The following is a 23,022-nucleotide window of genomic DNA, read 5'->3' as shown; positions in this document are numbered from 1 at the left end:
ACATTTACCAACCTGGATGTATATGATGGTGTCTGCTTGTGAAAGTGATTGTCCTGGGGCAGCTGGGAACCTCAGAAGATTAGAGAGCCAGGCCTGGAGACAGGAGGATCTGGATCCAAATTTGGCCCCTGGTTTTCCTTTAAAGCTCAGCTCAAGTATCATCCCTTACACAAGACATTTCCTAATCCCCCCTCAGCTCCTGGCTATTAATGCCTCTTCTTCCAAATTACCTTATATTTATTATATACATAATTCAGACTATATATAAAAGTATGTGTACATATTGTATTCCCTGATAGAAAGTAAGCTTGAAGACAGGCACTTTCATTTTTATCTTTGTGTCTCCTGTGCTTAGGCCATGTTTGAGCCATACAAAATGTCCAATAAATGTTGCCATTTGGTGGATTGATGAGGTGAGTTTCCTCTCTGTTAAGGCTCCTCTGTTTGTGACCTTGATCCAATATCCTTCCTTTTCCTTTGTTAGATTATTTTATTAATCATCGCTTTTCCTCTCAAGTCTTCACTCTTTCCTTCATTGTTGATCCCTTCCTCTTTAGCCTACAGAATTCCCAGGTCTTCCTGTAATTAAAAAAAAAAAAAAACAATTCCCCTAGATTTTGCTACTCCTCAGATTATTGTTTATTCTTTCCACTGTCAAATCATTAGGATAGTCCACATTCACTCACACTTTTCACTTGCCACCTATTCACTCAGAAACTTCTAGTTTTGATTGAGGCATTTTTTTGACACAGAAGGAATTTATTATGCTTGACTATACATGTTGGCAATAGATTTTGTTTTTCTTGCTTTCTCAGGGAGGTAGAGGAAGGAAGAGAGAGAATTTGGATCTGAAAAATAAAAATGAATTGAAAAAAATAACCCCCTTGTTAAGTGTCTTTTGTCCCTACCACTCAAGTGAAATACCTCTCATCAAATAACCAATGGGAATTGGGGCAGGAGGAGGAATGAGGAGTTTCATTTCTACCCCTTTCTCCCCATCCCCCCCACCCCCAGTGATTTCCTTTCAAGATCCAGATCTTTTTTCTTTTACTGCTAACCTAATAACCTTATCACCAAAGTCAGCATTCTTTTCCCAGTTCTCATCAACTTCTCTCTGTCTTTTGATGTTGTAGACCACTCCTTGATTCTTTTTTTTTTTAACCCTTGCCTTCTACCTTAGAATGAATACTAAATATCAGTTCCAAGGCAGAAGAGAGATAAGGGCTAGGCAATTAGCGTTAAGTGACTTGTCCAGGATCACATAGCTAGGCAGTGTCTGAGGCCACATTTGAATCCAACTCAAGGCTTGACTCTCAATCCATTGAGCCACATAGTCTCAATTCTCAATATTCTATCTATCCTTTATTTCTGTCTATACACATTCCTCTCCTTTCTCTCTCATTTATCTTTGTTTCCTTCATTCTTTTGTCTCTTCTTCCTTAGTCTACCTTCTATGTCTATGCATCCCCCAATTTTGGTGTTTGAAGAAAAAGTTCTTAAAAATTGCCCTAAAATGGAATATGAATCCTTGAGAGATAGTGGGCTTGCCTTCCCTGGAGGTCATCAAGCAAAGCCTGGATGACCTCTTGTCAGGGATGTTCTGGAGGGAATCCTATTCAAGTCCTTTCCAACTTTGAAATTCTGGCATTCATCCCTTTCATTTAGATCTCCCTCCTTTTAGGTTTTTTTTTTTTCCTAGACAGCTGGGTGACAGTGGATAGACGGCTGTCCCTGTAGTCAAGAAGACCTGAGTTCAAATCCTGATTCAGATACTTTCTTAGCTATATGACTCAGGGCAAATCTCTTAATCATTCTAAGCCTCAGTTTCCTTATCTGTAAAATGAAATTGATAATACCTATCTCCCAAAGCTATGAGGAAGATTAAAATGAATGGTGCAATTAAAAACAACTTGCAAACCTTGAAGTGCTATAAATGCCAGTTATTATTATGACTATTTCATGAGTTCCTATGTCTTCAATTGTCATGTTCATAGCTCTTCTCTCCAGCCACAATCTTTCCCCTATCTTTAGTTCCACATTCCAGCTGTCTAATCGGACATCCCACCCATGTGTCTGAACAGGATGTCGACCATGATCTCAATATGCCTAAAAGAATTCATCCTCTTTCCTTCTAAATTAGCCTCTCCTCCCAACTGCCTCCTTCCTGCTGAAGGCAGATGGGGACAAGTCAAGGCATTGGTGTCCTCTAGGCAAGGATTGTCACATCATCCCCTTGCAAGAGATATGTATTGTTAGTACTGAAATTATACTGCTAATCAATGGAAGAATATCTTGTTTTGCCAAGATCTCCTTTACATGACTTTTCAGGCATATATAGGGAGAGGAACGGGAAATAAATCTATGTGCATAATACCTTCCCCTCTCTAATGTGCTTTTCTAGCAGAGACTGATTATTGCATTTGGTGGGATTTTCCTCGTTTCATTCAGGCCAATTTTTATCAGGATTGTTACCAGAAATGAAAGATGAGTGTACACAAGATTGAGGGGAAAGGAGGTGAAAACCAGAGTATTTTTTTATTTTTTGTTTATTTTCTTCAGGATTTTTGTTATAAAGTATAATGATCTTAAAAAGTTAGATGAATGAAAAATATACAGTTATGCTTTACAAAAAATTACAGATGCTAAAATCAGTTATCCTGCTTGATGATCAATTTCCACGGTTTTTGTGACTGTTGAAAACCACATATGAAAGATCAAAGACTTGATTCCTGGCTGCCTTACCCTCTGCAGTAGGCTGACTAGAACTAAATTGAGTGGGATCTCCTTTGGGAGGTTGAGGGGAGGTGTTCCCTTTCCCAGGTCCATCTGTCACTATCTACCAGGGCAACAGGTCTTTAAGCCAGAGCCCCCATAGGCCCATCCTTGCCCAGCAGCATTATTGCCCACTACTGAGGAGGTACAAATTATGAGCATTATATCCCTACTGTGGACAAGGGTTAGGAACATAGTGCCCTGTATACTTGTTACTGGTTAGTCATTTACAATTCTTCATGGGGTTTTCTTGGCAGAGATACTGGTGTGGTTTGTCATTTCCATCTCCAGGTCATTTGACAGATGAGGAAACTGAGGCAAACAGGGTTAAGTAAGTTGCCCAGGATCACACATCTATCTAGTAAGTGTCTAAGACCAGATTTGAATTTAGGAAGATGAGCTTCCTAACTGAACAGGCTTGGTGCTTTATCCATTGTACCACCTAGTTTGTACATAGTAGATATTAAACAAAAAAATACTGAATTAAAAAACGTGAAGATCAATCCCTCAGCACAAGAAGGGATCATTTCATTTGGAATCTCTAGTGCTGGAGCTCTATTGTGACATGGAATACTGACATTATAAAGCTTCCCTTTTTCATAGGCCACTCAGCCCTTCTACTGATTTTCCTTATATTGGGGTCCTCTTTACAATTCTGAAGTCTTAACTCCCAGTCTAAGCCATTAGCAGTTTTAGATATTTGTTATAAATTGACTAAATCTCTACATCACAGACCTGGAGCTCAAAGAGACCTCAGAGACCACCTAGTTCAATCCTCTGATTTTATAGATAGAGAAACTGAGGACCATAGATAGAAGTGAAGTGACTTGGTACAAATGATAAGTATTAGAGGTGACATTTGAACTCAGATCCTTTGTCCCCAGAGCCAGTCCACCCCCCCACCCCCACCCCTGTCCCACAAAGCTTTGGGCTCATTGTTGCCTGAGTAAAGTATGGAAGAGGTCCAGAAGCCATCAATCTGTAGAGACATGCGGTTCTTATGGGGGCCTCTCTCTCCCTTCTCTTTTCTTCTTCTTCTTCTTCTTCTTCTTCAACAGAATTAGAGGCAGTTAAATTAAATATAAATGGGCCTAATTGGTTGTACCAAGTCTCATGGGACCCAACTCTAAGATCCACCCCTGTTCCCCCTTTTTAAACAATCCTTACTTTCTACCATAGTATTAATTCTAAGACAGAAGAGTAGCAAGGGCTAGGCAGTGGGGGTTAAGTGACTTGCCCACAGTCACATAGCTAGCAAGTATCTGAGGCCAGATTTAAACCCAAGTCCTCCTTTCTCCAGGCCTGGCTCTCTATCCACTAAGTCACCTAGCTGCCCTAACTCTAGTATTCCTAAAGATAATTTGACCTTTTCCTAATATATTGCCAAAGCTTTCTAGCAAGGAAATGGGTCCATGAGATACATGGCCTGACATTTGTGAAGCAAATTTTATCAAGTTAAAGGGAAAGCCGAAATTCATGGTGAAATGGGCTCTCCTGATCTTTCTGACCAGGAAAGGCATTCGAACTTTTGTCCATGACACCCTCTTTTAGATCGATTTTTCTGGAGGATTTAAAAGTATCAGAAGGGGGGAGGGATCCTAAAGTCTTTTTTTTTTTTAACCCTTGGTTTTTTTGTCTAGAATCAACACTGAGTATTGGCTCCAAGGAAGAAGAGCAGTCAGGACTTCGTAATGAGGATTCAGTGACTTGCCCAAGGTCTCTTAGCTATGGACTATCTGAGGCCACATTTGAACCTAGGACCTTCAATCTCCAAGCTTGGTTCTCTATCCACTGAGTCACCTAATTGTCCCAGAATCCTAAAGTCTTATAATCCAAACAGCAGATTCATTGGGATGAGGACTGGGAAATAGATGTCTTTTCTCTGTGTTTGTTCTCATTCCAGAGCGTTGTCAACAGGTTCATCATATGTATCACTGGATGGAGAAGAAATCTCTCATATGAAGCTCAGAGCTCAAATGAGCTCTGTTTCCACAATGGGTCTGCGTAAGGCAGTGGGAGAGACTGGAGATCTGAGAGGGGATCAATCACGAAGCCCCTGGAAGGGCCACTTTGGATGAAGAGAAGAAGCCTTTCTCAAGTTGGCTTCAAGTCTCTGATTTTCATAGCTGCCTCCTTAGTAATTTCTTAGTAAACTCTTCATGACCCGATTCGAGGTTTTCTTGGCAGAGATACTGGTGGGCAGAGATATATGGGCCCTCAATGGGTTTGTGGTTGGGTGGAGGATGAGAACTGAGAGAGGCATTAAGTTTTTTAAAAAGTAGACGGGGTCAATGAGTTAGATCAAACAGAATGTTTTTTCTCTGGACTCTCAGGGTTCCAGTAGAACTAAACTGTTTAAGTCTCCCTCCCAAGAGGCACACAGAGGGGAAGACTTTGGGGGAAGACTTTGGGGGGAATATCCTTCAGAGTATCGGGGATATAGTCTGTAGAGTGGGGCAGGTAGGGGGAAGAGTTGTCTGGAGTCACAGCTTCCAGTCCAATTTCTTTCTTCGTTGAGTATCTCACTCTGAACTTAGGGAGGCTGCAGAGTCTACATCATCGGTGTCTTGCTCCTGGGGTGAAACAGGCTGCCCCCCTTTGACACGCTTCCATTTCATCCTCCGGTTTTGGAACCACACTTTGACCTGAGGAGAAGAAGGAAGGAAGACAAGGTTGGTGACTCCTAGCATTGACATGGCTTCTACCCTTTGTCAATGTTCAAGCTAGCCCTAAGGGATTGAACAACTAGTTACCCTAGAATGGGGACAAGGTTGGTGACTCCTAGAGTTGACGTGACCCCTACCCTTTATCAATGTTCAAGCTAGCCCTATGGGATAGAATAACTGGTTACCTTGATATGCCTAAGAAGCAGAGATGGAAAGAGGTCTATCATCAATATTTTCATGTTTCACTTTCTTCCCTACCAGCTACCTCAAAGAACCTAATGGTCTATCTGAAGACAAACCTTAAAATTGTCTGGGTGAAAGGAAGATAGTGTATTAAACATACAAATAAGGGCTTAGCGAAAAGAAGATAAAGAAAGTGTGTATGGGGAGGGGAAGGTCAGATGTTGAGGAAGAAAAGAGAAAAAGTAAGGGCCACTGAGAAGGGAGAAAGAGGAGAGAAGGAAGGGGGAGACAGGGAAGACAAGAAAAGGAGAGGAATTGAATGAAGATGAGAAGGAAGAACAAAAAAGACTGGAAGGAAAGGTAAAGGAGGAATGAAGAGAGGCAAATGGAAGGAAGGAGAGAGGAGAGAAGAGAAAAGTGGAGGAATGGAGAGAAGAGGAGTGGAGAGGGAAGAGTTGAAGGTAACAAAGGAATCAAGAGAGAAAGAGAATGAAAGTGAGGGCAGGGGAGAGGAGGGATGAGGGGAGGAAGAAAGGAGAGTGAAGAAGAGAGAACAAGTCATGTACAAAGAGATTCCCACACCTGGCGCTCTGTGAGGTCCAGGTTCACCGCGATCTCATATCTCCTGAGTCTTGTCAGGTAGTTGTGATGGGCAAATTCTGCCTCCAGTTCCCTCAGCTGTTCCTTGGTGAAGGCGGTTCGTTCCTTGCGGGCTTTGCTGCTGGTTTCTGGTTTCCCTCTGCTGTCTTGGTTTTCTGAAGGGGAAGAAAGGTCATAAATTGTAGAAGAATTATCACTCTCAGAAGGAAGACACTAGTTAAAGAACCTATAAAAGCTAGCAGGCTCCTCTGGTTATGTCTTTCTTCTGCTTCTAGGCAAGACCATTTCTCCTCTTTCCCGTTTAAAAAAACCTTCAGGGAAAAAGACATTATTTTTGTCTTGAGTCTCCCTCACCTCTCTACCATCCTGCATTCAGGCAGGTAGCACAGTTCTTTTTATTAATCCTTCTTGCTCATCACACCATTCTGCATATGTCTATTACACATAAATTTATAAATGGGTGTGTGTATGAATGTATGAATATTTAGAGACAGACAGAAAATGAGGGAAAGAGAAAGAGGGAGGAAGAGAGGGAGATAGAGAGAAAGAGACAGTGGAGAGAGAGAGAGGCAGAGAGAGAGGGAGGGAAGGAGAGAAAAAGAGACAGAAGAAGAGAGGAGGGAGGGAGAGAGAGAGAGAGAGAGAGAGAGAGAGAGAAGAGAAAGAGAGAGAGAGAGAGAGAGAGAGAGAGAGAGAGAGAGAGAGAGAGAGAGAGAGAGAGAGAGAGAGAGAGAGAGAGAGAGGTTTGGAAGAGGGGAGGGTTTAATCAGATAACAGATTTGTACTTTTGAGTTTACAAAGTTGTTTTCTTATGACATTCCTGGGCCTCAGATTCCTCTAGTCTGAAGTTCAGAGGTGTTAAGTGACTTAGGTCTGGAGTCAGGAAGATCTGAATTCAAATCTGACCTTGGTCACTTCCTAGCTGTGTGACCCTGGCTGGGCAAGTCACTATTTGCTTCTATTTCTTCATCTGTCAAATGAGTTGGAGAAGGAAATGGCAAACTGCTCTAGTCTCATTGCCAAGAAAACCTCAAATGATATCATGAAGAGCCAGACATGACTGAAATGCCTGAACAATAGCAAGGATGTCCAGGACAGAATTCCTGATCTCAAGGAACTTACAATCTAGTTGAGAGTAGAATACAAGGAAAACTAGATGGCAGGAGGCAGGGTGTGCTGGGTGAGTGGTACAGACAGTGGCTGCTCTACTTAGGAATTCAGGGAGGAAACTGTGGGATTGGATCTATTCAGAAAAGCTTCTAAGTTGAGGCAGGCTTTGAATTGAGTCTTGATGGATGGGTAGGGTTTTGAGTGTTGGTTTATATATTTAGAATTAGAAGGGATCATAAATGTCATCTAATAAATACCTCCATTTTATAGGTGGAAAAGTAAGGATGTGACTTGCCTAAGGTCAATAGGAGTTGAGTAGCAGAACTAGGATTCAAATCAAGGTCCTTTGATTCCAAATCCAGAACTCTAGCCATTCATAGGGAAATTCCTAGCTCATGCCGGAGGTCATGCGTCATGGTATAAGAGATTCTGTATTGAGTAACAGAGAAGTATACCGGCAGTAGGGACAGACTAGCCTTTGACACAGACTAGCTGCATGATCCTGGGTGATTCACTAAACCTCTCCATTTTCCCATCTATAACAACTGGATAGAGACCCTTAAATGGTCTTTATTTATTTTTCCTTACATGATTAAAAAAACAAATTCTTACCTTCCATTTAAAATTAATACTATACACTGGTTCCAAGGCAGAAGAGTGGTAAGGGCTAAGCAATGGGAGTTAAATGACTTGCCTAGGGTCATATAGCTAGGAAATGTCTAGATTTGAATATAGGATCTCCCATCTCTAGACCCTGCTCTCAATCCACTGAACCACCTAGTTATTCCCCTTATACAATCTTCACAGAGATTCTGTGAGAAAAGTGCATCGTAATAATAAATGACATTCATATATCGATTTATGGTTCATAGAGTACTTTCTGTACACTATCCTGATTTTTAAAATTATTTTTTATTTTTTTTAAGCCTTTACCTTCTGTCTTAGAATCAATACTGTGTGTTGGTTCTAAGGCAGAAGAGTGGTCAGGGCTAGGCAATGGGGGTCAAGTGACTTGCCAGGAAGTGTCTGAGGTAAAATTTGAAGCCAGGACCTCCTGCCTCTAGGTCTGGTTCTCAAAACACTGAGCCACCCAGCTGCCCCTTATCCTGTTTTATTAAAAGGTATAATATATATATATATATATATATATATATATATATATATATATATATATAACCTGTTGCAATAGTTTAAGCCCTATATACATGTTAGGTATATTTGTTTTTATTTTTTACAGCAATTCTGTACCAAATGAGAAAATTGAGGTTGAAACACACTCCATGTCACACAACTTAGACAGGATCCACACAGCTAGGATTTGATGGAGAGTCTAACTCTAAATCCAACACTCTATTGTGCTGTATAAATCTCAAAGCACCATAGATACGCAAGCATTTTATTTTATTTTACTGTGATTTCACCAGTATCTGGAATTCCCAATGACAAAACTCCTTCTACCCATTCAGATGGGCACATTAATTTTTATTTTCAGAGTTTCTGGGTAGGCAATGAAGAATTAAGTGACTTGCCCAGAGGCCAATATATATCAGAGGTACTTTAGTCCAGTCTATCTTTCCAACCATTTCCTCACATCGTCATCATTTTCACTTTAATTACTATTACTAATTGAGTAGAGTGAGTTGATCTGGACCCCCCTGGACCAATGAATTTGCTTATTTCCTCTCTTACCAGCCCAGTTTAAATCACAGAAAGTAAGAGACAGATAACAAGGACAAGATTTTTTAATGTTAAATGAAGTCTAAAGAAATCAGTAACTCCAGTTCAATAGAATTAGAAGGAAGCTTTGTTATTCCCTCTCTTCCCTTCTAAGAGGCATGAAAAAAGTTTTGAGCCAAGCTTCAGGAGCCAGTCAGTTCCAATACACAATACACCAATTCCTGGTAGCTCTGAGGAGTTGGTAGTAGAGAAAAGAGTGAGCTGTGGAAGTTAAAGCCTGGCTCTTGGGAGAGAATCATTCCTTCCTTGGGAGAGAGACAGAATATTGAAAAGAAGCAAGTAGAGTCCAGAAAGATGACTTTGGGCAGCAGAGAAAAGAGCCATGAGAGTGAGGCTGGGAAATTGGAAACTGAGCTGCAAAGAAGGGCAGGTTTGGGGAATTCAGCTTAGTGACCTGCCTGGAAGGAATGCTAGGACTAGAAGGAAGCACTTTGAGAAGAAAAGAAATTGTATCGGGGCCCTATCATGTCAGAGGTGGGTGTTTGTCTAGTATAGTCCATGTATTCACTCTTCCCACTGATGCTTAATGTATTTGTAGAGGAAGATGCCCAAGATCTATAGCAAGCCACTGTTTGGTAGCCATTGTTTTTTATGTTTTGTTTCAGCAAGTCCCTTTTCTTTGAGCTAATTTTGTTTTATTGTTGTCTATTAAAGGGAAGCACACTGATAGGGCTTATGGTCTATAGATGACAGACCTACAGCATAGTTTAAACCTGAGAAGTGCCAGATTGGGGAGGGAGTCCAGAGTGGGTAGCCCAGTATTTTAAATTTATGATCCTATGACAGTCATCTCTGGTACCACTGCTATGGCCGTCGTCACTATTACGTCCGCCATGACTACTCTTTGGGAGATCCACTCAGCAAACCATTGAGCTTCTCAGTGTCTCTGGGCTGTGCTCCCCCATTCCTTTCAGACTTCATTCCTGATTCTCCTAGAGCTGGGGAGCACAAGAGGAGGAGGGGAGGGAAATGGCTGGCTCCTTTCTTCAGAGAGAGAGAGGCCAAGGAAAGGCTCATGCTAAAACAATTTGTGAGCAGGCAGTGTTGGGTTTCCCCATTCTTCCTCTGCACAAACCACTTTGGTCTTGTTAATCCCTTCTCCCTCCCCTCCCCCAAGTAATTTCTCTGTTGTGGCCTCAGGTTTTACATCATTAAGATGAATTGGCTGCAGGGCCTCTGAAGAGGTCTGGATTCTCCCCCTTGAGTCATCTAGACAAAGTACAGAGAAAGCCACAAACACCCCAAATCAACAAGGATTTGCAGTTGGGAGTCCTGGGCCAGGTGGGAGGCACTGAAGGTGGAGGAGGGAGGGGATCAGTGCTGTCTGGGATCTAGGCTCCTTTTCCAGGGAATTTCTGTTGTCCTGGAATACATCAGCCCACTTGAAGTTCCTGGCATATAGTAAAAGGTTAGTAACAGTTTGTTCATTAATTGATTCAAGGACTTGTTAGGGCTCCAGCCAGCCATTGTCGGTGGATGTTTATATCCATTTGTAAAAATTTGGGATTCTCAGTAAACATTTATTGTTCTGCTTAATACCATGTTGGGAACTGAGGGAGGCTGGAGAGCTCTGATGTACAGGCTTAGCAGTTGGCTCTCCACAAACACTCAGCATACTTCTGGATGTGATCTGCTTTATTCACATTTTTTCCATCACTTTCTTAAGTCTAGACCATCAGCAAAAAATCAATCAAGCCCTGATTTGGAGCTCTTTGCTGACCTCAGAGGTAGAAAAGCTCGCACTGAAAAGTTGACAATCTCTTGCAAACTGGTTCTTACCTGTTTCCAGCACTCCCCTGTAGAAGAGGCTAAAATATGGTACTTGAGCCCAAGAAATGTATAATGCACTTGGAGATTCGCGATAAAACAGCAGTGAATAATCAAATAATCTGTAAATTAGAACTCGATTCTCTGGTACAGATTGTGTGTGGAATAGGAGAATTTGGGGGCAGCTAGGTGGCTCAGTGGAGAGAGCGCTAGGCCTGCAGTCAGGAAGACTCTTCTTGAGTTCAAATCTGTCCTCAAACATTTACCAGCTGTATGACCCTGGGCAAGTCACTCAACCCTGTTTGCCTCAGTTTCCTCTTCTGTCAAATGAGCTGGAGAAGGAAATGGCGAACCACTCCAGTATCTTTGCCAAAAAAAACCCAAATGGCATCATGAAGGGTCAGACAGGACTGAACAATTGTGACAAAAGTGTAAGATCTGGGGCAAGGTGGTCAGAGTCTTAGAGAAGATGCCATAAAGGAGGAAGAATATGAGCTAAGTAAGACTCATAAGATGGGATTTGAGTGGTTGGAGGAAGTATTCCAGGTAAGAACAACAAGACCCCAAATACAGGAGCGAGCTGAGGATGGCAGGGTTTTGTGGGATGGAGAGGAGGGCAAGAGGGAAGCTAGTGAGGAGATGGTCCTGAGAACACTGAGAACATTCCTCAGAGTACATAGTCCTGGCCTCTGCATACAATAAATACTCAATAACAATGATATTCACAACCCTGGAGAAAGTTCATATAACTCTCAAGACAATGTTTTTCTTTAAAGTTCTTTCTTTCTGGGAGCAGCTAGGTGGCTCAGTGGATTGAGAACCAGGCCTAGAGAGGGGAGGTCCTGGGTTCAAATTTGACCTCAGACATGTCCTAGGTATGTGTCCCTGGGCAAGTCACCTCACCCCCATTGCCTAGCCCTAACCACTCTTTTGTCTTAAAATTTATAGTAAGGGGGACAGCTGAGTAGCTCAGTGAATTGAGAGCCAGGCCTAGAGAGGGGAGGTCCTGGGTTCAAATCTGGTCTCATACACTTCCCAGTAGTGTGACCCTGGGCAAGTCACTTGACCCCCATTGCCTAGCCCTCATCACTCTTCTCCCTTGGAACCAATACACAGTATTGATTCTAAGACGGAGGGTAAGGGTTTAAAAAATAATTCTTTCTTTCTGTCTTAGTAACAACTCTTAAGACAGAAGGACAAGGGTTAGGCAAATGAGGTTAAGTGACTTCCTCAGGGTCACACAGCTAGAATGTATCTGAGGTCACATTTGAATCCAGGACCTCCCGTTTCCAGACCTGGTGCTCTATCCACTGTGCACAGTTTCCCCCCAAAGCTATTAGACTCTAACCATTATAACAGTCACTATTCATATAGGATTTAAAGTTTACAAAGCACCTTTCCTCTTAACATTTTTAAATCCAATTTAATTTTATTTACACTTCAGCACTTTCCCTCTTAACAACTCCACCAAGTAGGCAATAAAATATCATTTTCATTTTCCTGAATATACACACACACACACACACACACACACACACACACACACACACACACACACTAAACTCTAAGCCTGCTCATCATTGATGATCACTTTTACCCTGGGGATAGAGGTGGAGAGAGCAGAGGTCTTTCTTTTGGCAGGAAGTCAACCTCGGAGGTGGCTGGCCCACCGGTGGGAGACGGGGAGGGGGCAGAACTTTCAAGAAAGAGAAACGTGGGGAAAGTGAGGAGGAAGGGGGAAGTGAGGTGAGGCTGGGGGGCTCAGGGACACGGGCCCAGAAATGACTGGCTCCCTGAGGATTCCTGGTCCTGCCTTTCTGTCAGAGATCATTAACCAGAGAAAAAATGACTCCAGACTGCCTACCACTAAGCCTGCTGGAAGAAGCTGGAGCTTAGGAGATTTGCTCATCAGCCCAAGTAATGAGCTCCTTTCCATTCCTTTGCCAGGACCAGGAGACAGGTTAAACCCAAACCAGGCTCTAGACATCAGCTCAGACAGGGGATGGGGAGAGGCAGGGAAGAGGGTTGGAAAGACGCGGTGGGATCAGCTTCCAGATGCTCTGCCTGGTTAGGGGCTGTCCTCTGGCCAAGTCTCAGCTTTTTCTCCCATCCTCTATGAGCCCTAAACCTCTATGATTCAATGACAGAGAACTCCTCATGAAGGATGGACCCTGGAGAGAGGTGGGAGAAGGGATACAGGAGACAGACAGGAAGGGAGAGAGGTCAGGAGAGGCAGCAAGAAAGAGGAAGCCCTTGAAGAGGTCTTGGTTAACTTAAGGCTGAACCTGGGTCCTGATGCTGGGATAGGATCACCACCATTAACCTGTCCCTCCTAACATCACAAAGACTGGGGAAAGCCATGGAAAACCAGTAGATGTAGTTTTTGGCCTTAACCCTTCCACTTAGTAGCTGTGTGCCTTGGGAAAAAAGTCAATCTCTTTGAGCCTCAGTTTCCCCATCTATTAAATGGATATAAAGATAACTTGCCCTTCTGAGTTTTTCCCCACTTATAAACTAGGTATAGTGATAATTCCTCTCCCAAGGTTGTTTTTGGTGGAAATGAGATAACTTCTGTGACTGACTATATATAGGAAAGGAAACTTGGCATGTTGGTTAGAGAACTGACTGTGGAGCCAGGAAGATATGAGTTCCAATTCTGCTTCCAACACATATTGGCCACATGCCCCTGGGCAAATCACTTAATCTCTCAGCATTCTCATCAACTGTTGAACACAAAGTTTCAGAGAAGGTGGTGACCTGTACCAGTAGAAGGAGTTTCTTCATCTGGGAGTTCCCTATAATAATGGAATCACAGATCTAATTTCTGTTGTCTCTATGGAATCATCATCATCATTATTATTTTTTAAATCCTTATTTTCTATCTTAGAATCCATACAGTGTATTGGTTCCAAGGAAGAAGAGTGGTAAGGACTAAGTGATGGGGGTTAAATGACTTGCCCAGGGTCACACAGCTGGGAAGTGTCTGGGGTCAGATTTGAACCCAGGACCTCCCATCTCTAGGTCTGGCTCTTCATCCACTGAGTCATCCAGCTGCCCCCTTTATGGAATTACAAAGCACAAACCAGACTCATACATGGTGTCTCAAACCTCTTGGGGGGCAGTTTTAAACTCTTGAGAGTTTGGACTAAGATTTGGGGACACCCCAGCTACACAAATACACATGTATCAGGTATGGAGAAAGCCGCACTAATTATATATTTTATATGCGGTACTTGGAAAAGTAAGGATTGATCAATAAAGCCATTTTCTGGTTCCCCTGTCATCCATCTCCCTTTCCTAGAGCAAGGATGAAAGGATGGTCAAGGGAGGGCTACAGAGGCAGGAAGAGCTTGGCTTTCCCCTAGCCTCCGCCCTTCTTGACCAGCGCAGGACACAGAACCGGCCACCCACAAAATGGACCAAAGCCAGCCTCCCTGGACTCTCTCCTCGCTCTCCATCCTTGTGTTTTTTTATTGTTGGATTTGAGTGAGAGCTGTGATGTCATGGTTGGAATGTTCCACGTCCCTCCCTGAGCCAGATGCAGGAGCCCTACCCAGTTCCTTCCACCAAGCCTTCTAACTGAATCTAGAGGCACCCAATTTCAGGATTGAAGGAGACCCCGGGGGCCATATGCCTGCTCAGGGACCTTCTCTACAATCTCCCTGACTTCTACTGTCTATGTGAATACCTCCTCGGACAGAGAGCTCACTGCCTTTTAAGGCAGTCCATTCCCATTTGGGAGCCACACAAATCATCAGGAAGCTTTTCCTAGGTCTGTCTCCCCAGAGCATCCAGACTGGGCTGTGTTGGGTGGCCTTGTGTCTTGCAAAGCTTTCTTCGGCAGATCCTTTGTCCAGGGGCTGGTGGGGACTGTGACTGGGGTTGGAAATGGTCATGTCCGTTGCCTCTCTTGGAGATTCTTTCCCCAACACTCAATGAGGAAGAACACTGCTGAGTCACTAGCCTATCCCTGATCAGAGAGATATGGGATGTTGCTTTGGTCTGGTTCTGGTCATACATTATTGATTCAGAGATGGAAAAGTCTTCCTGTCAAACACCTTTATTTTCCAGATAGGGAATCTGAGGTCCAGAGAGGTTCAGTGACTTCTCTGAGGGCACACAGGTAGTAAGCTAACTTGAACATAGGTCCTCTGATGCCAGATTTGTGTCTCTGATGCTTTGCTACTTGGCCCTTTTTTTAAAAACTTATTATTTCTTGTTTTGTAAAATGTAGAAGGACAGCAGGGTATGGTATAGCAGAAAAAGCACAGATCCGGACTCAAAAGGTCTCCATTCAAATTCCAACTCTGATAATTACTATTTTTTTTTAACCTTCACCTTCCATCTTTGAGTCAATACTGTGTATTGGTTCCAAGGCAGAAGAGTGGGAAGGGCTAGGCAATGGGGGTTAAGTGACTTGCCCAGGGTCACACAGCTAGGAAGTGTCTGAGGCTACATTTGAACACAGGACCTCCTATCTCTAGACATGGCTCCCAGTCCACTGTGCCACCTAGCTGCCCCTGGTTTTTTTAAATTGTATTTTCTCATAGAGGTCTGGATTTGGAGTCAAGATCCCACCTCTGGACCAAGTCCCACTTCTGTTACATACAGGCTGTGGCAGATTTTGTTGTTCAGTTGTGAGCCCTTTGGCAGAGATCCCGAGTGGTCCTATGTTTACCATGTCCTTCTCCAGCTGGTTTAACAGGTGAGGAAACTGAGGCAGACAGGGTGAAGTGACTTTCCCAGCTGGTAAGTGTCTGAAGTCAGATTTGAACTGGGGAAGATAAGCCTTCCTCATTCCAAGCCCAGTGCTCTATCCACTGCACCCTCTAGCTGCCCATCTCTCTGTAGCAAAAGCACCTGAGCAAATTATAGCCTCTCAGTGTCCGAGGGCAACTCTGACCCAGTGAGTTGCAGAGAAACTGACCCGTGTTGGTAATTTCCTCATCTGGAGGCAGTCTTCTTACCCTAGAAGATCCCCCTCCTCTGCTGACAATTCCTTTCATCCATCGGTTCCTCATGGTGCCTCCACTTAAGGAAAAGTGCTGTGGCCACCCCCGGTCACTCCTTCATTCCTTTTCTGTATAGTCTTTCTCCATTAGACTGTCATCTCCTAGAGGACAGGATCCACCTGCCTTTTTGCTTGTATTTGTATTCCTAGTGCTTGGCACAATGCCTGGCACATTGTAAATGCCTCTTGACTCAACAACTATCTCAATAAAATGATAAAGCCATTCCTCAGCCTTCTTTTTTCCCTTCCTACAATTTGTTTCAACTTGACTAAAAATGATTTAACATTTCGAGGCAGTTAGATGACTCAGCAGATAGAGAACCAGACCTGGAGACAGGAAGTTCAAATGTGGTCTCAGATAATTCCTCACTGTGTGACCTTGGGCAAGTCACTTAACTTCCATTGCCTAGCTCTTACCACTCTTCTGTTAAAATCAACATTTAGTATTGATTCTAAGACAGAAGGTAAGGGTTTGTTCTTATTGTTTTAATGATTTAACATTTGATAATGTAATATTATTTTTAAACATTGTCTTTCAGAGTCTGTTTCATCATAGGAATATTGACTTTACTCTAGAAGAGACAATCCGAATCCAAGACAATTCCAAAGGGATCATGATGAAAAATGCTTTCCAGCTCCAGAGAAAGAACTGATGGAGTCTGGATGCCGATCGAAGCAGACCATTGATCGCTTTATTGTCCTCACTTTTTTTATAAATATGTAGCTTCCTCTACAACATGATGACTATGAAAATATGTTCATATGAGAGCACATGGATAACCGTTACCATATTGTTTACTGCCTAGAGAGGGAGAGAATCTGGAACTCAAAACATTAGAAAAGAAATGCTAGAAGGTATTTTTATGTAGAAATGGGGAAAAATAAAACCTTATTGAAAAGTTTTTTTTAAATAAAAAGAAACCTCAAAAGCTATCTAGTCCAGCCCCATTTTTTTTATGAGACGAGGAACTTGGACTCATAGAGTCTAAATTACGATTTGTCTAAGGTCACACAGATAGCAGGATCAAGGTTAGAATCTAGAACATCTGACTCCAAATTTCATCTTCTTTTTCCACTGTCCCAAGCTGCTTCTCAGCCTAATGGGGTTCTGATTGTTACTGTAGTGAAGTGTGAGAGTATTGATTTTAATTGATTTTGATTTTGATATAATCTGTACTTATGTGGGGGGCCCCCAAAACTTAGTGCAATTAAAAAACCCAACCCTTACCTTCTGTAATAATAATAATAATCAGTATTAAATATTGATTCCAAGGCAGAAGAGTGGTAAGAGATCAGTAATTGGGGGTAAGTGACTTGCCCAGCCATGGTCACACAGCTAGGAAGTATCTGAGACCAGACTTGAACTCAGGATTTTCTGTCTGGCTCTCTAGCCACTGAGCCACCTGCCTGCCCTCTTAGTACAATTTTAAGATTTAATACCTTCAGAAGTAGAGATGCCACAAATTTTCCCCAATCCCCAAATTTGAAAATTTAATTATTTCATTTTATTTTTATTTATCTCTGTCTGTCTGTCTGTCTGTCTGTCTCTCTTTCTCTCCCCTTACCTTCTGTCTTAGTATCAATTCTAAGACAGAAGAGCAGCAGACACGAGGCAATAGGGTTTATATGACTTGCTCAGAGTCACAAGGCTAGGAAGTGTCTGAGGTTAGATTTGAATCCAAGTCCTCCCAACTACCCGACCCTTGCACATTAGAATAATCCACTTAAAGTTTTGATTTGAACAAGACAAGGACCCCTGTCATGATGCATTTCACACATGATAATTTCAGGATGGCACTTTCTCAAACCGGTGAATTGGTAGAGGACATCCTCTCATTTGGCACCCTCTGCCCTATCCCTGTTAGACTTTTTCTCATCGGGTCACAGTGGAACTGTGGTGTGCTCTTTGGGTGATCTTTGGCTTTGGTTTGCAATTTTTTCAGTCCCTGAACAAGAGTTGATGGAAGTTTTTTCCAAGCTTGGAAATTGATTAAGATAAAAAATAACACATCAGTGCTTGGTTGAATTTTAATTTAAAAAATCAATGGAGGGGAACTGGGTAGCTCAGTGGATTGAGAGCCAGACCTAGCTACAGGAAGTCCTAGGTTCAAATCTGGGCTCAGACACTTCCCAGCTGTGTGACCCTGGGCAAGTCACTTGACCCCTATTGCCTAGCCCTTATCACTCTTCTGCCTTGGAACTAATACACAGTATTGATTCCAAGACGGAAGATAGGGTTAAAAAAATCAATGGCTTAACATTTTAAGTAATTAATCTTTCAAATTTTGTTTTTTTTAAGTTTGAAGAATTTATGCTTCAGAAATTATTGAAGCTTAAATCTGCACTAAAATTTTTGGGACATATTATATGGCTACACGTTCTCTTCCCAGATTGAAGGTAAGTCCCCTGGCAGGGACAATTTCATTTTTGTCTCTGCATCCCCTGAGCCTATCTAGCATGGTATCTGGCACATTTGTTGCTGTTTAGTTATTTTTCAGTTGTGCCTAACTCTTCATGATCCTTGTTTGGTTTTCTTGGTAAAGATACTGGAGTGGCTTGCCATTTCTTTCTCCAGCTCATTTTAACAAATGGGAAAACTAAGACAAACAAGGTTGAGTGACTTGTCCAAGGTCACACAGCCAGGACATATCTGAGTGAATAGAGTGCCACCTAGCTGCCCATACCTGGCATACAGTAGGTGCTTAATAAATGCTTGCTGATTGATTGTAATAAAATTCTAGCTCATCTCTCCTGTTTCAGCTCCTCAGGACAGAACAATAATTATATCTTCCAAAGTTGTGACAGCTCATCACTGACTGCTTCTGTCTGTGGGCAGGAGCTCAATGCCCTCCCAAAGCCTTCTTCTTGGGTTTACCCCAAATGAACAATTATGCGGGTCAGAGAGATTCATATTTCTTGTCCGGGGAAAGATACGGATACAGAGGTTCTCTGATGAAATCCTCGCGCGTGCCCACACAACTGCCAAAGGGATGTATGTGAAAATGGGATTGTGGTTTTTGCTCTTTTCTCTTACACCGTCCAAGACAGATGATTTCATAAGGAGCTGTCACATTTGGCCGGCTCTCCTCCACTCAGCATTCTATCATGGATGAAAGAAGGCTCCAGCCCCGGAGGTCAAACTTCTTCCACACTACTGGTTACCCCAAACCATTTTCCCATAAAGTTTAATCTCACTACCAGGCAATGGATCAACTTGGAAATAATACTTCACATTAATAGGAAAGCACGCTTCCTGCCACTCAACGAGGAGGAGGCGGATTGTGGGTGCTGAATGAGCCACTGACACATTGGCCAGTGTGCCAGTTGGTGTCATTGTACTTCTGTGTTATAAGGGAGAGCTCTAGGTGGAAAGAGGAGGGAGAGTCAGTGAGGAGAGAGGGGGAAAAGAGCATACATAGGTCTACAACTCCAGGGTCCTCAGGTTGTCTTGTCCAACCTCTGTATTTTACATATGAGGAAACTGAGGCTTAGAGATGTTAAATGGCTTTCCCCAAGCTAATATATATTAAAGGTAAAAATTATCATTTGCATCCATGGCCTCAGAAGCCAAAGCCAATGCTTTTTTTTTAAACTGAACTATTGTTAATAAGATTTTTTTTTTGAACGAAAGGAAGGCAGGAAGGGAGAGAGGGAAAAAGGTAGGAGGGAGAGAGGGAAGGAGGGAAGGGGAGAGGAAAGAAGGGAGGAGGAAGGAAGGAAGAAGGAAAGGAAGGAAAGAAAGAAAGAAAAAAGAAAGAGAAAGGAAGGAAGGAAGAAGAAAGAGAAGGAAAGAAAGAAAGAAGGGAAAGAAGGAAGGAGGGAAGGAAGCAAGGAAGCAAGGAAGGAAGGAAAAAAGAAAGAAAGCAAAGAAGGGAAGAAAGGGAAGGAGGGAAGGAAAGAAAAAAGCAAAGAAGGGAAGAAAGGGAAGGAGGGAAGGAAAGAAAAAAGCAAAGAAGGGAAGAAAGGGAAGGAGGGAAGGAAAGAAAGAAAGAAAAGAAGGGAAGGAGGGAAGGAAGGAAGAAAGGAAGGAAGGAAAGAAACAAAGAAACAAAGAAAGACATTTTATCCAGAGATGTGTCTAGCTCCCTTTGGCTCTTCAAAGGCTGACTAGAGGAAGAGAGAAAACATTGCTGCTTTGTTGCAAAAAAGACAAAATGCTTAAGTCACAGGATCATAGGAGCCCAGATTAATAACTAGAAAGGACCTTAGAAGCCATCGAGTTCAACCTCCCCTTTTTACAGATGAGGAAACTGAGGCCCAAAGAGTTTAACTTTTCCAAGGTTACACAAGACCATGAAGTCTTTAGAGTTGGATTTGGGCTGGAAGGCATCTTAGAAACCATTTAATTCAATTCCCCTCCATTTACAGATAAGCAAACTCAAGTCCAGAGAAGTTAAGTGAATTGTCAAAGGTCATACAGATAAAAAAATAATAACAAATAACTCATGCATATATGACTTTCTATGCATCAGGTACTACACTTTTCATTTATTATCTCATTTCTCTATCCTCCTATCTGAGAATAATAATAGTACCCTGTGAAGTAGGTGCTCTTATTATCCCCATTTTACAGAGAAGCAAACAGAGATGAAGTGACTCATCAAGGGCCACACAGATAGGAGGTATCTGTGGTGGAATTTGAACTCGGGTTTCCCTGACTCTGATCCCTGATCCAGTTAGCTGCCCAAGTCAGGAATGGGAGGGACCTCTGGCATGATCCTTATTTTGCAGATAAGAAAACTGGGGCTATCACCAGGGACAGAATTAGAACTGAGGCCCTCTGACACCCTGTCCAGCACACTGCTTACGTGAATGGGGGTGCAAGGATTGGCAAAGGATTTTTATAAGGAGAGAGACTAGAACTGGAAGAGGAAAGGCAGGGATTGGTGTCTACACACACTCCCAGGGAATGAGATGGAGGAGATGAGGAGGGGGACAGCAGAGGCAAGGGGGACTGTGTGGCATGGGAGTGAGTGAACTGAGAGCCAGACCTAGAGATGGGAGGTTCTGGGTTCAAATCTGGCCTCAGACACTTCCCAGCTGTGTGACCCTGGGCAAGTCACTTGACCCCCATTGCCTAGCCCTTATCTCTCTTCTGCCTTGGAGCCAATACACAGTATTGATTCCAAGATGGAAGGTAAAGGTAAAAAAAAATCATGGGAGTGGGATGTGATGGGACCCCCCGGGGGTAAGTGAGGTGGGGACAGAGTTGGGGTGGGTTGACAGCCATGGCGGCCAGCAAGATTGGGGAAACAAGTGTGAGGTGAGGGGTGTCATGTAGTAGGGCTGAGGTCCGAGGGGACGGAGGCTGGGCTGGGCCCGGAACCCCTCTGGCTTTGTTTATTTTTATAAGTTCCAGATGCTGTTCTTAGCTGTCACTGAAGGAAATGGCATGCTTGAAGGCTGCGGCCTGCGCACACCATTTCTCTAGATTGTTGGTTTGGGGGAAAAGAAGGATAAAAAAAAATATAAGAACCTGGAAAAAAGGGGAAGGAAGGGGAGCCTTTGCTGGCCTGCAGCCCAGGAGCCAGTCTGGGTGGGAAGGCCTCACTCACAGGGCCCGACTGGCGGGGAGAGGATGGTCTTGGAGGGCTGCCAATGAGGAGCGAGCTTACTGAGAGGCAGCTGCTCAGACACGTCCATTCGTGCCCCAGGGGCTTCCTCCTTCCCCTTCTCAGGCATGGGGAGTCGGGGAGAGTTTCTCAATGTAGGAAAGTCAAAGGAGGAAGAAAACAGCCTTTAAACAAAACACCCCTAAACAGTCGATATAATACAGGGGAAGGAAGGATGGGTGGATTTGGAGCTGGAGGGCTTGGGTTCAAATTCTGAGTCCATTTCTAACTAGCCGAGTTGCTTCATTGAACCTCAGTTTTCTCACAGGTAAAAAGCAGTTAAATGTGATGACTTTGCCATTGGTGTGGGCCTTGAGGATGGGTCTAGTTATTGAAAGTCATTAAATGACTCAGTCTAATAAACAGACCTACCTTCTGAATAAGTTCATGTATTTATGTATTATATTTTATATATGTAATATTTATTCTATCTATGTATATATAAATATAAATGTAAAATGTGTATGTTTATATTTATCTATTTAATAAACATATATGCTATAAAATAGACATATATAGAAAGATTTAATATCTAATAAATGTATGACAATATAATATATAACATACACATATAGAATATATAGAAATAAATTTAATATTTAATAAATGTATTTGATATAGAATATGCATATACTATACACTCATATAAATATATTTACATATATAATATACACATATAGAAATATATTTAATAAATGTATATGATATATAGAATATATAACATATGGACTATATTGTAATATATTTAATATTTAATAAATGTATATGATATAAAATATACCTATGATATACATTTATAGAAATCTATTTATATATTTAATAGAATATACATATAATATCCATTCATAGAAATATATTTAATATTTAATAATGTATTTATATATAGAATATACATATATTGTATATTTATAGAAAAATATTTATATATTTAATGTTTAATAAATGTGTATGATATATAGAATACACATAAATAGAAATAGATTTCTATTTAATAAATGTATGATGTATATACATATACAGAATATATTAGAATATGTTTAATATTCAATAAATGTATATGATGTAGAATATGCCTGTAATATACATGTATAGAAATATATTTTATTTAATAAATGTATATTATAAAAATAAATATGAATATTATATACACACAAACATATATAATTTCATGAACTCAACAAAATTTTTAATTTGTGTTAGCAGCAAAACTCACAAATCGTTGGAAAGGTTGAGCTCCAGGTTAAACCCAGAAACCATGCCTGGCCTTTGAGGAAAGCCCCAAGGCAGGTGGCGGGTGGCTCAGAGAAGGCTTACTATTCCACCCAGGTGACCTGAGGAGGACAACAGAAGCTCTGAGGTGGAAGAGGGGGTCCTGAGTCTTAGGAGGGGTTTGTGCCAGGCCTAACTGTCCCTGCTGCAGCAGGATGATAGAAAGAAAGGGGACCCACCAGCTCGGTGGCTCAGTGGATGGAGTGCTGGGTTTGGAGTCAGAGAAGACTTGAGTTTGAGTCCTGCCTCAAGCACTCTCCAGCTGTGTGACTCTGGGCAAGTAAGTTAACTGCTC

General features: G+C 42.2%; 1 protein-coding gene across 1 annotated transcript in view; it reads right to left on the bottom strand.

The window, feature by feature from the left end:
- Positions 1-2,991: 2,991 nt before the first annotated feature.
- The window catches only part of MEOX1 (mesenchyme homeobox 1), a 31,176-nt gene continuing 11,145 nt past the window's right edge, over positions 2,992-23,022 (bottom strand). The window contains exons 2-3 of the mRNA XM_001362228.4: positions 6,204-6,376; positions 2,992-5,417 (exon numbers count right to left, since the gene is read on the bottom strand). Of these exons, the coding sequence (XP_001362265.1) occupies positions 5,295-5,417; positions 6,204-6,376 (296 nt within the window). The 3' untranslated portion in view covers positions 2,992-5,294. The remainder of the gene's footprint in view (positions 5,418-6,203; positions 6,377-23,022) is intronic.

The sequence above is a fragment of the Monodelphis domestica genome, chromosome 2 (assembly GCF_027887165.1).
Source record: "Monodelphis domestica isolate mMonDom1 chromosome 2, mMonDom1.pri, whole genome shotgun sequence".
NCBI lineage: Eukaryota > Metazoa > Chordata > Mammalia > Didelphimorphia > Didelphidae > Monodelphis > Monodelphis domestica.
This window is presented reverse-complemented; position numbering and strand designations above follow the sequence as displayed.